The following is a 15,751-nucleotide window of genomic DNA, read 5'->3' on the forward strand; positions in this document are numbered from 1 at the left end:
GCGACACTTAATCATCTTTGATGAAACCACAGCACTGCATACAGGAGAGAAACTGAAGTCAAAGTATCGATCTCATTACACTGATATCGATCAATACCAATACCAACGTTGGCATCCATATTATCAATATCAGGATCAATCTGCCCACCACTAGCTCAATGTACTAATGGCGGAGAAACAACTTACTTACTTCTCTGCCGTTACCATTGGTGGTTGCCATGGTAACTTCAGGGGTCTAGCAAGAAATATTTCTCACTCTAGTGCTAACGCTAATCAGTAAGCTAATGCTAACCGCTAAATGCCGTGCCCACTCATTAATTGAGTGATGGGGCCTAAGATGTAACTGGAAAGCTGGAAAGGTCAGCGAGCACTGCACTGTAGCTGGCTCACATCTGGTGATGTAATCCAGCTCCTCTGTTCAGTGATGGTGGTTCACAGTGGACACAGATGCTTCTTTAATTCCACTTTGAAACATCTGTCTGCTTGCTCCAAAATGTGAGCATCAAACTCACAGCAATGAAGCAGCAGCCAACTTGTGGCCTGGTAATGGGGACTACTGCCAACAGCTGGACGAACTCCACCAACAGCTGCAGGCCGTGATCGCATCAGTCCTTAAGTCCTGTGCTGCCCAGCTGTCTGGTATCCTGCAGTATCTCTTCAACCTGAATCTGCTGCAGGAAAAGGGACCAGTGCTATAGACAGAGGTGGCTAAATACTGACATTCTGTACTTAAGTAGAAGTACAAGTACTTGTGTTAAAAACTACTCTGGTAAAAGTTGAAGTACTGGTTCAACTTCTGTACTCAAGTAAAATTACAAGCTCTGAAATCTACTCAAAGTAAGAAAGTAAAAGTAACTCTTTGGAGGACGTTTCTTCCTCTTTCTTACATCTTTCTCCATCTGAGTGAAGTTATCGCTCATTCTTTGCTCTCCCTGGAAATACAGCAGCTGTTTTTTTAGCTAGCAGACACACTGTGTGACAAACTGCACACACTTTTTGTGTTTTATGTTTCTGTCACTCATTTTCCTCACCGTTCCACCGTGCAGTGATGGCATAGTTACCTTGAAAAAGTAATTAGATTGCTGATTACTTATTACTCCTTTAAAAAGTAACTTAGTGACTTTAGGGATTAATTAATTTTAGAAGTAACTAAGTTAGATTACAAGTAGCTTTCAACAGCTGCCGGTGTTGTGCCAAAAAGTGATTCTGATGTTTCTGTGTGGTTTTATGTAAATGGACTTGTTCTTATATAGTGCTTTTCTACTCTGAGTGTTTTATACACCAAGTTTGCAGTCACCCATTCATACGAGCACTTCCATATGTAACTAAGCTAAGTGCTTTCTTTTTAACATTCACACTCCAACGCTTGTGTCTGAAAGCATTTCGCCTTCTCCTCCAGTTAAGAGGGTTAAGTGAAATGTCAATAAAGTAACATAAAAGGCTAAATTGTATGTTAGTTTTGACATCAATTCGCGGACCGGAAGTAGGGGGCGGGGCCGAAAGCGGCCCGCGGGCCGGGAGTTTGGGCACCCCTGCATGCTGATGCTGTCACAGAAGAAATGAGCTGAAATTTTAAAAGGATCATTTAAATCAGTGAACGAGCAAATTTATTTTAGGCATGGCATGTGTATTTATTTTTTGGTCATATTTATTTTTTATAGATTAGAATTCCTGTCACTCATTAGATTTGCAATAATAATCATAATACATAACTCAGTTTATTATATATTTACATTTATCTCAGCTCATAATTTCATGTGTATCATTGAAGTTATTTATTTTATTTATCGTGGCAGCTTGTGTGAGGTAATGTTAGTTCCTACCTAGCAGGGTTTATGGTGGGACTGTTTTGGGTGTAACACGCTCGGGGTCCATGTGCTTCAGGGAGGCGTTGGCGTAAAGGCGGAGCACCCGTCTTCCTGCCTGCTGGTGTTATTATAGCAGGAGCTGCTGCAGCCCACAGGAGCCCACGGCCCGGAGAGACCGGAAAACACCAGGAACCAGGGTTCCAGAGGTGAGCGGAGTCGGAAGTGAGCGTTTAAACCGTAAACACTGCAGGTGGCTCTGTGGTTTAAAGAGGGTGGAGCGGCTGTAACGTTTTATTCTGAAGGATTCACACAGGCTGTGTGCACCTGTAACCAGTACGAGTACTGGAGACAGGCGCATTTGTCCCATCCAAAAAGTACACCGCGGAGGAGAAAAATACTCGATTTTGAAATCGCGTGCTTTTATTTTGAAGACGCAACATGGCGTTACGTCACTGCGCTCCCCCCGCCCCCCTCTGAACGGCTCTGAGTGTTTGGGCGGAGGAGACAGCGGCAGGAGTCAGAAAGTCTGAATGAGGTAAAACGGTCTGTCGGGAATGTTGCCGTGAATATGGTTGTTTATAACGTCTTGTTGTCAGTTTACTTTCATAAATAGAAACCAAATCTTTTTCAGTCATTTTGATCCTGGGATGATCACTGTCCAATATTTACTGGAAAGGAAGTCAGTGTGTGGCTGCAAATGAGAGGCGGAAAAAACATTTTGGCTCTTTTGCTTAGGCCAATGTTTAAAATGTCATGTTAAGGCACTTTGCAAAAAACGGTCAATTAAACCTAATAATACAAACATTTCAATTGACAGTAGTAATCAAACAAGCCAGTAAAGTTCAGATTATTATTCACTCATTCCAAGCAGTTTCTTTATGTGAGGAAACCAGCAGATAGCATCCAGTCATGGATGTGCAACATTCACTCTGTGTTCAGCATGCAGCCACAGTGGACAGTGATTTGTATTTGTCTTTAACTTTGTGGGAAACCCTTCTAGCAAGCAAGCATGTAGCAACAACACTTCTTTTAACCTGGAAGAAACTTCCCATCATCAGTGTGAACAGCCATCTACCATGACCAACTGGGGCTTTAAGCAGATACACGACACTGAAAAAGAAGCACTCATGTAGGAGGACTTTCTGTGTTAAAGAGCCAAATGTTAACCCCAGAGAAAGAAATCATGAGATTGTTGGAAGCATTATCCCAGTTGATGCCCCGTTCAGAGGTAAAAAGAACACAAGACCAAATGTTGCTGAAGATGGAAAACATCAGAGAGAACAGACAGTTAAAAGTGGAAAAAATGATGAGGCAGAATTTAACTCAGTTTTTTACATTTATTTCCATTTCATATGACTTTAAACCTCTATGACTGAGACAAATATTAATAAACTGGAACAGTACAAATGTCTGAAAGCTCTAATTAGTTATATTTAAGGGCAGTGATAGCAAAAATGACTAAAACTAACCAGACGTGATCATTTTGTGTGTTTGAGGTAAAATGAAGGCTGAACTGATGCAGTAAATATTCTCCTCTCTGGATTTATGGACCTGTGTTAGTCACAGACCAGGAAAGGAGCTTCCTTCCAGGTAGGACCGAGGTATTAAATATGTCTTTGTCTCATCCTGTGTCTCTGATTGGTTCTCAGCTCAGCGGTGGAGGTGACGTATGTGACAGAGACGCCGCTGGACTCCAGGACGGCCGAAGAAGCAGCAGGATGGACTCGCCCACAAAGGTGCCTTAAACTAACTGTTGCGATCACAAAGAGGCTTTTCTCAGTTCCACACAGCAGCAGGAGAAAACACTGCTGCTTACAGAGCTCAGACGGCCCACGTTTCTAACAAGCTGAGGTTTGTAGCTTCACACCTGAAATAAACAAGGGGGCGGAGTTTGTCCCTGAAGCAGGAAGCATGCTCTGCACCCCCTGCTTGGTTGTAGGGCCGGCTGATACATGAAGTTTTAAAATGATTGATTAGGAAGGAGCCTTTCAAAGAAGACTATCATTTGATTTTCACTGAGATCTTCTACAGTTTGTTCTCGTCCAGACTGTGTGTGTCCTCGTCTCTGCTTCTTTACCTCTGTCCTCAAACCGCCCAGCCCGTCTCTGCAGACGGCCGCTCCTCTCTGCGGACGGCCGCTCCTCTCTGCGGACGGCCGCTCCTCTCTGCGGACGGCCGCTCCTCTCTGCGGACGGCCGCTCCTCTCTGCAGACGGCCGCTCCTCTCTGAGCTGCTTCATGGTGGACGTTCTTCTGTGTCCCAATGAGAGCAAAATACAATCAAACATTAAAGCTTTTAACAGCTTCAATACAAAATCAGCAACACACAAGTCGCAGCAGGAGTCTGACAGCACAACGCTACACACGCTTCTCATAGCAGCATAACCAGCACGAGCTCACCTACACACACTGTTACACAGGATACACACACAGTGGTTACACAGTACACACACACAGGTTACACAATAAGTACGTACATTATTTGGCACAGACAGTAGTCACAAAGCGCTGTACATGCAAAAACAAAAAAGACAGTAATTAAACACCATAATAGCTAAAAACTAATAATGTAAAGCTAAAATAATTAAACATCATAATAGCCAAATTCAATAAATATTCTCAGCAGGCCTTTTTAGAAAGAAAAGTTTTAACTGCTTTTTAAAAGAATCCACAGAGTCAACTGAGCGAGGAACAGCTAACATATTTTGAGCTTGCAAACAAAGACAGCGAGAGGCAGCATGTTTTATGAGAAGCTGGGAAATATAATCTGGAGCCTTGCCGTTTAATGCTCTGTATGTGAAAACTAGAATTTTAAAATGAATCCTAAAAGGGCTCCCTCTGTCCTCCACAGTGCTGTGACATAATAACGACTTCATTCATACTTGTGACGTCACACATGCTGCCGTCCCTCCATCATCTTCCACTTACCCAGTTCAGGGTCACAGTTGGGCAGGAGCCTGTCCCAGCAGTCACACACAGGAACAATCATAGCACTCACATTCACACCTGCAGCCAGTTTACAATCACCTTTTTTAGATATCAAAACTCATTCAGTAAAATGAGTTTAGTTGTATTTTTTAATCCCTCCTTTATTACTAGGGTTACTATTTATTACTGGGCTTGTTGTGATGCTAGAATTTCAAATTTACTGATACCTGGAAAAAGACTGAAGACCATTTTCAATTCTTCAGTAAGCTATATACAGTACTGCGCAAAAGTCTTGAGGGATCCATCATTACTTGTAATTTTAAAGTGGTCTTGAGCAACAGTTCTCCAGAGTTTCTGAAGGGCTTTCATAGATTTTCTTTGGACATTGGCTATTTTTTCATTCATTTTCAGTCCAGTCCTTGTACCTGACCCTTTTCAGAGCTACGAGTTACTGAAGCATTCAAAAAAGGCACCTAACTTGAGGGAAACAGTATTGCATCCACACATTTAATAAAGTTTGCCGGTCCTTTTTCGTACCCGCTCACCCGAGGTTCTGAGCGATACGAGGCGATACAAAAATGTGACGCGGAGGACAGCATGCCACTGATTGGCCAGGGAGTGTCGTCACTATCGGAGGCATGAGAGCGACTCCTTCACCAGAATCAAGCCTGCCATTTTTAAAACCCGACAGCAAGAAACTGGAGGCACAAAGCACCATTTGAATCCCCAGACCGACAGTTTGCAGCAGTAGTTTTGCAACATGAGAGCCATAGCACTCACCTTCACACCTGCAGCCAGTTTACAATCACCAGTTACTCTAATGTGTGTGTTTGGACTGTGGGAGGAAGCCAGAGATAACTCATGCAGACATGGTGAGAACAGTCAGACCACACAGTTGCCTTCAGAGCACAGCAGTGTTTTCAGAGCTGCTTTAATTATTTGTGGTAAGGTGCTGGAAACATTCCTTATTTAAGCTTTGTAATGTGGAGCGCTGTCCTGCTGGAAGCAGCCATCAGAACACTGTGGTCATAAAGGAATGGACATGATCAGCAACAGTACTCAGGTGGGCTGTGGGGTTTAGATGATACTCATTTCATTCTAAGGAGACTTAAATGTGCCAAGAAAATGTTGCCACACCATCACACCCCCACCCTCAGCCTGAAGCACTGATACCAGGCAGGATGGATCCATGTTATTTATGCCAATTTAAAAGCAGAAATCAAGACTCAGCAGACCAGGCAGCATTATTCCAGTCTTCTGTTGTCCAGTGTCAGTGAGTCTGTGTGAACTGTAGCCTCAGTTTTCTGTTCTTAGCTGAGAGGAGAGGGACCCGGTGTGGTCTTCTGCTGCTGTAGCTCGGTGCCAAAGCAACCACAGCTACTGACCCTTCAGTTAATCCATCTGCTCTTCACTGAAGCCTCATAAGAAGTGGTCTCAGTGGAAGAGCGGTGGTCAATAAGCCATTTTTGAGAAAGGGGAAAGATTTTGATTCACCATTTCAAATGACCAAAAAGCTGCCGTAGAGTTCAGGCTGTGTTGAAGAATAAACGTGGCCATTAAAAATACTGACAGAGCATCTGTTTGTCTATCTACTTTTTATTTTATTTATTTTTACAAAGATTAGTATTAGTATTTATGTCTATGTTGCACATGTTTCAGTAAATTGCTACACCTTCCCATTTCCTAGCGATAAAATGATGGTGGCTCTAGATCTTTGAACAGTGCTGTACATGATATTTTATGAATATCATACTAAATAATTATTGTTGGTGTCATTTTGGAGATTGTTTCTCAGGCAGAATAAAACAGATTCCGTATTCTGGCAGCATTTCATTTGGAAATATTTACATATGTATATGGTCACACAGCTTTTAAATGTTAAATAGACTGTTAAATTTTCTTTCAATTCAATCTTTGAAACCTTTAACTGGATGTTAGGGAAAAGTTTAATTTCCTTTAATCAATGAACCAGTTTATTACCATGTTTATTAAGGCTCACAAGTTCGAACAGTTACAGGTAAACAACAACAAGGCTGCTTATAAGTGCTCAATGTATGACTTCTGCTTAACAACTTTTATGCTCTATAAAGAGGAATTTTCTTCCTCCATGCACTACATGAAGTACGTGATCAAATGCATGTATTAATCTAATCTATTTGTGTTATTCTTAATGTGTGTGTGCATGTGTGTGTGTGTGTATGAGAGAGAGAGAATGAGAAAGAGAGTTTAATCTAAATAAGTACTTGTTTACAGCTTTCTGAGGTTTAGTTCTTCTCCTTTCCATAGAAGTCACAGCAACATGCACAGGAAGAGACAACTCGTTAATACACTTCCTCTTTCACAATACTAGTAAGAAGCAGGCCAGACTTTATGTCTCTTATAAATACTGCAGCATAGTTAAATATGTGGTTAACTTAAAAGGTTATAACTTACTGCAATTTTCCTATCAACTGCCCTCTCAATTTAAGCCATGTTTGCATATTTAGCTCCCACTACCTGGAATTTGTTTATCAGGTTATAAACTGGATGGATGTAATGGCCTATAACAGCCATTCCCAAAGTCAGGAGTGCTGCAGCCCTCTGAAAAACTAGGAAATCCCATCGGACCCACCCAATTTTAAATCTGAACTCATATTTCCTTGAAAATGTTATTGAAAAAACATAACACAGGCTAATGCTGCTCAAGTCATATGTAAATGCCAATATGTGACCCACTTGCCACTGGGACACAAACTTTAATACAAGAGAGGTAAATTTAAGTTAAAATAATGAGTAATATCACAAACTAACCACCTCCTATTCAAGAGTTGTTTGAAGTAACTTATAGGCTGTTTAGAACCGAAAACTTGATCTGATTCATTTCAGAGATCAGATATAAAGTCAGTTTGATAAACCTGCCTTTTGGAACTGTCATCAGTTGTCCAATACACCTGTGCTATATATATTTTTTCTTTTCTGTTGTGTCAGGACAAGAGAGCCAAAAAACCCCTCAGGCGTCAACAGTGTGAGAAGGCTGTCCAAAAACCAAGGCAGCCAAGAAGTCACCAAAGAACTCACACTGGAGAGAAACTGTACAGCTGTGATGAGTGCAAGAAAGCTTGCAGGACATTGCAACAATTAACGATTCATCAGAGAATCCATTCGGGAGAGAGACCATACAGCTGTGAAGAGTGCAAGAAAGCTTTCACTTCTCTCCATTATCTAAAAATGCATCAGTCCATTCACAGTGAAGAAAGGCCATTCAGCTGTGATCAATGTGAGAGAACTTTCACTTCTGTTCATCGTCTGAAACTACATGAGGTCAGTCACAGTGACAAGAGGCCATACAGCTGTGATCAGTGCAAGAAAACATACAAAACCTTAGGTGTTTTAAATGTTCATAAGAGAATTCACACGGGAGAGAAACCGTTTAAGTGTCAGCTGTGTGGCGCTGCGTTTATGGCATCTGCAAAATTAGATGTTCACGTTCTACGTGCTCACACTGGAGAGAGACCACACCATTGTCCTCAATGTGACAAAGTATTTGTGACACAAGGAGAACTAAATATTCATCAGAGAGTTCACACTGGAGAAAAGCCATATCAATGTGGGGAATGTGGGAAAAGTTTTTCAAGGTCTTCTAATTTTGTCACTCATCAGCGCGTCCACAGTGGAGAGAAACCATTCAGATGTGACCAGTGTGGTAAAGCTTTTACTCGTTCCTGTCACCTGAAGGTCCATTCTTTTATGCACACTGGAGAGAAATTGCACCGATGTGACCAGTGTGGGAAAACATTCACCAGGCTAGAAACTCTCAGGATCCATACACGCATTCACACGGGAGAAAAACCGTACCAGTGCAGACACTGTGAGAAGGCTTTCATTTCACAAACTGACCGCAGGGTACATGAGCGGATCCACACTGGACTGAAACCGTACAGGTGTGAGGAGTGTGGGAAGAGTTTCACTCAGGGATGTGCTTTAAAGAATCACAGAAACATTCACACAAAAGAAGCAAGTTTCCCCTGTGACCAGTGCGGGAAGGTCTTTGGTTCTCGTAGTTCATATTCTTACCATGAGAAAATCCACACTGGAGTGAAACCCTACAAGTGTAAACATTGTGAGCAGTCATTCCCCACGTTATCAACCTGTTCAAGACATGAAGGTGTTCACAGTATAGAGAAATCCTACAGTTGTGGTGAATGTGGGAAGGCTTTTTCAAGAGCAAGCTACTTGAGTGCCCATAAGCGCATCCACAGGCAAGAGAAACCTTTCAAATGTGACCAGTGCGATAAAGCGTTCCATCGGTCGTGTCACCTAAGGAGTCACCTTCTCACACACACTCGAAAGAAACGGCAACAATGTGCCCAGTGTGGGAAAACATTCAAAAGGGTAGAAAGTCTGAAAATCCATCACCGTATTCACACTGGAGGGAAATCCTAAAAATGTAAACAGTGTAAAAAACCTCCCTATCAGTAAAAGACATAAGCACGTTTACACCGGGAGGAATCCTGGGGTCTATTACAGGAAGCAGTTTTAGCTAACAACTCTGATTGTGTTAACCCTAAAATGAGGGAAACTTAGGTTCAGTTCAAGAAAGAGAGCTAACTCCAACTCCGAGTCTGTTACCATGGTAAGAGAATCTGTGAACCTAACCTGGCAGGTTTTATCCAACAAATTCTGAGTGTCTCTCTGACTCCTCCCCTTCTGCTGCACCTGAACCACCTGTCTGACACTCCCATTCATTTCCTCCTTCATAAAGTCGCTGCAAGGTGATCAGAGGAGCAAATTTATCTGCAGACATTTGTATCTACAAGCTCTGAAATCCCAGTTAGTTAGTTTGTTATTTTTGTACATAACATGAAGTTTTTACAGTCATTCACTCGTCAAAAGGCTGTATGGATGGTTTATTTGCTTTATTTCAGTGTTTTTTGTTTGTTTTTTATAATCAAAGTTTTCAATAAAAATATGCCATCTTACCTTCTCATTGGGTTTTTTCATTTTTTTTTTAACACATCTAAAATGGACCTTTCTCTGACAGGACCCAGCAATAATAATCTTTTTGTGCTTTCATGTTCAGAAACATTATTCAGCAATAACCAACAAGTGCAAGCATCACTTTATGGCTTTAGCTATATCTCACCTTTACAAAAAGGTTCAGTATTATGATTACAGTATAATTATAGAACCACTGAGCAAATGTAAAATATATGAATATACGGCATAGCAAGCTGTAAATGAATGTGCTTCCAATGTCACTGCTTCTCCTCGTGGATACACCAGACATTACTATGAGTTTTCTTAAATGCTGTGTAGGGAGTGTCAGGTAAACAGGTTTTTTGTGAAGGAAGACAACATGAAACACTTTAATTAAAAAAGTAAGACATTTAATATATTAAAGAAGCAGGAAAATGTGGGGAAGAGACAGGCCTGTGTGTGCTCTCTCTCTGAGCCCATGTTCCTGTCTAAACACAACATCTTTATACTGTCAGCCTCCGCTTATCTATACATAAACAATCTCTGGGTGCTACGAGTTGACCTTCATCACTCACTCTTGTCCAAGCTGGATTCCATGACTCATGATTCCTCAGCTGTGCAGTCATGAAGCACATCATCTTCCTGATGTTTTAATTATGTGTCCTTGTGGCCGGCCTCAAGATAAGATGCACTGAAACAGAGAAGTTAGTCTACTATTTTCTGATCTGTTGCTCTCTGTCTAATGTATTATTTAATTGTTTATTATTTGGTTGATCCTCTGTTTATTAATTAATTTACTGGAGTTTACTGTTAAACATTTGTCCTTTATTCACTGAGCAAAAAATAATCCCTAACAGGCGTTACCCCTCGTGGTTGCATTGTCCACGTCACAGGTGTGGAATCTCGTTACAGCCAAGGACCAGCCAAGGATCGACCAAGGACCTGCCTGTCAGGATGGTGGTGGCAGGGAGCAGGTGGCCATTTTAAGTGAGTGTATCTGTATGAGTTACTTTAGGCACATCGGTTTTAACTCGACCCCTCACAATTACGGGCTTGTGTTGCTGTTGCATTAATAGAAATTTAGTTTGTACTGAGATGTTAGAGAGTTTGTAAAGTCCACCCTGCAGTCTCCATGAAGATGCTTTGATGTTTGCTTAAAGTTTTACGTAAACTGAGGAGTTTAATATTTGGACCTCCCAAACCAGTTTTAATAAAGACATGTAAACAAAGTCAATCAAACTATTTGGTGTTCATACAGTTACTGAATAAGGACATAAGGGATGTGTGTCACTCATAGAGGATCTAACTCCTGTTATCAGTGAAGTGAGGATGTTGATCTAATGCTTGAATGGTTGTCAGAGTTCTTTGGGTGATTTTCAGTCTCTTACAATGTAAAACATCAAGTTAAAGCAATAATATGGATCTTTTGTTTAAGTTCATGCTTATTGATTGCTGTTCAGTCATGTTTAACATATATTGTTGAGATTTTCTCATGTTTATTGTGTACATGATTAAAATGTATTTAGTGGAGTACAGGGGTGGATGACCCCTCCCTGTAGCATCCTGGTTGAAAAGATGGTCTCTCAAACTGATGGTTCACACTCCTTTTATTGAAATGCCTTGCACGTGAACACACCGGAAGAGCTACAAATATACAGAATGAAAATACCATTAATAACTCAAACAGTATGTTGCCTTTAACCTTTTCTTTTTCCTTATTAATTTACCATGACTGAATTTTTTACCTTAAGTGCTGTTATCATGCCTTTATCATGTATATTTATTAAACCCTTTAACAGTGTTTTCTATTATTTCCTGTACCATGAAATTAAAACAAGATATGCAGTGTTCAAACATTTTATGACTTTACATAACACATAACACCGAAGCTTGTAAACCTTTGTATTGCTAAGCATGACTAATTTACATGAACACCCTCTAGTGGGTGTGAATGTAACTGCAACACATAATAGCAACCTGTATACTTCATGAAATATAACTAAATATGCATTGACACAACAAAATGCAAATACCAACATTGTTCCCTCAACAACCAGGTGCTAAGGAACCATTTACAACTTAAAATTACTCCTTAACAATTCTTAGTCCTTAACCGTGGAGGTGAACCTTCTCTCTGCATACTGGAGTTTGCGCTGCTGCTGCAGTTTGCAACAATCAATTTTTGGCCTTGTCGTTCTGAGCATTTCAAAATAATAGCATTAGCCATGTTACTGCTGCAGCATTGCCCTTACATTGTTAAAGAAAAAGGCCATAACGTAAGCGCACCTCCAAAGAAACAGCCTTCCTTCCCTGCAATTCTGTTTTATTCAAAGAAGCGAGGAAACTAGTGGGACAAATGTGTTTGCACCTTAAAAGCACTGAGAGTCAGACTCAGGAGGGAAAAAAGCGCCGGCATTTTATGTCTCTGTCGGCCGACACGGCATGTAAAACACCGGGACATTAATGAAAGGTAATCAACACACGCAAAGCACCTGCACAGGTATAAACGCAGCAACATCGGCCACTTACATCGTAGCAGCTGAAGCCTGAATCAGGGGTAAGCTGGAGGAGGAGGCTGGGCGAGAGGGAGGTCTGGGCTCCACTGATGCTGCCCTGGATAGGAGGAAGAAAATGGATGGATGGATGTGTGTGTGTTTGTATTGTTTTGATGTGTGTCATGAATTGTAGAGCAACGAGCATCCTTGATAATGCGCAGCACAATGCGCCACACTTTTAAGTCACAATTTATTAGTTTTTTAGATATTATTTTCTCATATTCAGTGATGCGTGAACATTGTTTTCAGCAGTGTAGTGCAGTGTTCATAATGCGCGATGCGCAGTGCCGTACAGTTAGGCAGCATTTAAAGTGCGATTCATCAGAGAAGACGTGATTAATGGTTTCAAATGCCTTTGTGTAGACAGCTTTTGACATTGTCCAGGCAAAAGAATTAATTTTGTATCTGAGTCTTTCTGACTTTTAAACTAGTTAGTCTAATTTTTTTCCCTTGCTTAGTCGACTATTAAATTAGTCACCAGGAACATCCCTAGTTTTATGTAATATTAACAGACTGGTTAGAGTCAGACGTCCGTCATCAGGTCATTGATTATTGATTTATTGATCAGTGAATGGGTCAGAGTGTTACCTGTGGCTCTGTGTTAGTACAAAGACAGAATGACAAGAATGCCACCAGGTGGCACGTGGGCAGGGTTGCAATTGCAGGGTTACCTGTAGAGAGAATCACACCTGTTCAGCTGAATTTGTGGATGAAATAAAAGGTGACACGAGTGATTAGCCTGCAGGTGGTCCCATAGAGCCCATCTGTGGATCTCTTTGGTGCAAGGCCACATTATAGAGAAAGAGAACAGGCTGCAGGAAGGGAGAGAGCAGCAGCACTGAGATTTACAGCACATTTTTGTTCTGTTCTCACTGTGATGGAGGAGATGATGCATGCTGAGCAAGCTCCCTGAATTTCAACCCCAGCCCGGGAGCTTGGTTTGGAGAGTCCTTTTCTCCGATCATACAATGGACAAACCATAATTTTAAAACAGGAGAACTTTATTTGCAGTATAAAAACACTGTTTTTTCAGCAGTAGTAAAACAACTGTGTGTGTGTGTGTGTGTGTGTGTGTGTGTGTGTGTGTGTGTGTGTGTGTGTGTGTGTGTGTGTGTGTGTGTGATGACAAGGCAAAAAATAAAAATCAGTCAACAAAACTTTATCAAACAGCTTATAAAAAAACAAAGCGGATATTTGGGAACCAAAAACCTCCAAAGTTATACAGACCTATTATGTTATTAAACCCCCCCAACAAAAGGAAATAACTTATATCATTAACAAGCCCTTGAGCAGCACACTGGTCTCTGCAACTCTGCCTATGACTGCATCGCTGTCTTTTTAAAAATTTTTTATTAAAGCCTGTCATGTCTGGCAGTGTTTGCAAGCAGAATTGTGATCTGAATGCACTGTCTCTATAAGCTTTTCTTGTTAATGTTTGTGGGGTTTTTTTGTTTGTTTTTTTGTTTTTTATTTTATTTATTTATTTGTGTACATATACATTTAATTCCAGTTGACAGGCTGAGGGAAAAAAAAAAAGGCGCCCACACCCCGGGGAGGCGGGGGATGCAGGAGCGACCAACGAGAAGCAGCCAGGAGGCAAGGCACAAGAAGGCCCAAAGGGGAGAAGACAGAAAAAGAGGACAGGGCACCACTAAACTAACCAAAATAATTCAAATGCTGCAACTACAAAAAAAAGACAACATACCAAATCAGAACAAGCAATACCTGGAAAAATAACTATGTGGAAAAGGCACAACAAAATGAAGCATGATTGTATAAGAACAACAATTTTGTTATGCTGTGATTGCATTAGTGTCTGTGTCATGAAATGCACTTACCAACGAGGGCAGAAAGCCACCGCTCACAAGGAGCCAGAGGCAGGCAGAGAAAGACCCAGGAAATCCAAGAGCCACGAAAACCCGCGACAACCACATACCCACCCCAGCAGAGGGGAGAGGGAGGTCCCAGATAGAGCACCCCCCAGTCGAGGAGCAAGGGTCCCAGGGAGTTCGAGGCAACAGGAAACCGGCCCCCCCACAGGCCAGCCCCCCCGTGCAGGCCGGCGGCAGGGCCCCAGGGCCCAGGTGCCCAAGAACCGCCCGACATACCACAGAGTCCCCCCCCCCCCCCCCCCCCCCCCCACGCCGGAGAAGCCCAAGCTGCCCCGGCCCACAGCCACCCAGGAGAGCAGGTCGACACCCACGCAAGAACATCCAACCCAGCCCAGGAACCCCAAGGCACCCACACCCCGGGGAGGCGGGGGATGCAGGAGCGACCAACGAGAAGCAGCCAGGAGGCAAGGCACAAGAAGGCCCAGATTCAGGTTCAGCCATGCACACACGTACACACACACACCCACCCTCATATGCTCATGGTCATGCGCACGCACACACACCCACCCACATATGTGCACATATTTACACACACACTCATCCCTACCTACATGCATTCACCCACCCAAATACACCCACGAGGACTGTGACAAATGCACAAAGATACACATTCATCCACATCTACCCACCCTCTGAGCCAGGGCAAGTAGACACCCCACCCAGGCCAACAGCGACCCCAGGACACTGCCAGCCTGGCACCCGAAGCATCACCCGATTCCCACCCCGGGCGAGGTGCAGGAAACCTGGGTGTGGGATGGCCCACCCCAGCCCCCACCCAAATTATAAATGTTGAAGTGTATTGTTTCATGTTTGTGAATGCATGAAGTGTATAGGATGCAGTTAAAATTGAGGGGACACCTGTGCCTCAAGCATCCAACTGCTGGCCGTCGGCGCTCGACCATACCACCCTGCATCGTTGTCTAAAGTCATGAGTGTCTCTTTCTCTGTCAACATTAGCATAAATGCCTTAAGATGATCCTGTGTCAGTGTGGTCCTCAGTCTGTTTTTCACAAACCTGAGTGTAGAGAAAGTCCTCTCACAGGCCACTTGACAAGAAGATAGGGTTAGCAGGAACTTATAGGCCATGTAGGCATCAGTGAGTAGGTTGTATTTGGATAGTATGTGATAAACACATACTGCATAGTTTTTACAGGAGATGCAACTGGTGTTTGTTGGCTCCATGTCTTCCACCTTTTCTGTCTCTTCTGCAGTTACAACTGTGTATGACTCCAAATGGGGCCATTTAAATCTCTCCCAGTGGCCGGCAATATTACAGATCTCAGCCTTCCAGGTGTGACTCTGACATCAAACCTAAGGAGGCACTTCAAGAAATGTTGGATTGATTCAGATGGACCTCCACCTATCTCTTATTGCACCAAAGTTTCTTGGCTCGAGGCATGCAAAATCATCACAAAGCGCTTAACTTGGCAAATATGAATGTTTTGTAAGCTAAATCCGTTTGCATTCAGTGTTCCCTATGTGAGAAACCTTATTCATGCTTGATTTTATGTATTTGTTCTATTACGAAAGCAGGCATATTTACTTTTGTATATTTTAATCAAACTTTTCATTTTTATTTAACACAAAAACAAATGAACAAAACACAGCAAACA

The 15,751-nt window shown here is 42.2% G+C and overlaps 1 protein-coding gene across 1 annotated transcript; it reads left to right on the forward strand.

Annotated features, from left to right (window-relative positions):
- The first annotated feature begins 2,308 nt into the window (after positions 1 to 2,308).
- LOC115776566 (zinc finger protein 420-like) lies at positions 2,309 to 9,534 on the forward strand. The gene is made up of 3 exons (XM_030724290.1): positions 2,309 to 2,343; positions 3,458 to 3,544; positions 7,703 to 9,534. Exons 2-3 carry the CDS (start codon positions 3,527 to 3,529, stop codon positions 9,155 to 9,157), a joined length of 1,473 nt encoding a protein of 490 aa, XP_030580150.1. The 5' UTR covers positions 2,309 to 2,343; positions 3,458 to 3,526; the 3' UTR covers positions 9,158 to 9,534.
- Positions 9,535 to 15,751: the final 6,217 nt, after the last annotated feature.

The sequence above is a fragment of the Archocentrus centrarchus genome, unplaced genomic scaffold, assembly GCF_007364275.1.
Source record: "Archocentrus centrarchus isolate MPI-CPG fArcCen1 unplaced genomic scaffold, fArcCen1 scaffold_33_ctg1, whole genome shotgun sequence".
Lineage (NCBI taxonomy): Eukaryota > Metazoa > Chordata > Actinopteri > Cichliformes > Cichlidae > Archocentrus > Archocentrus centrarchus.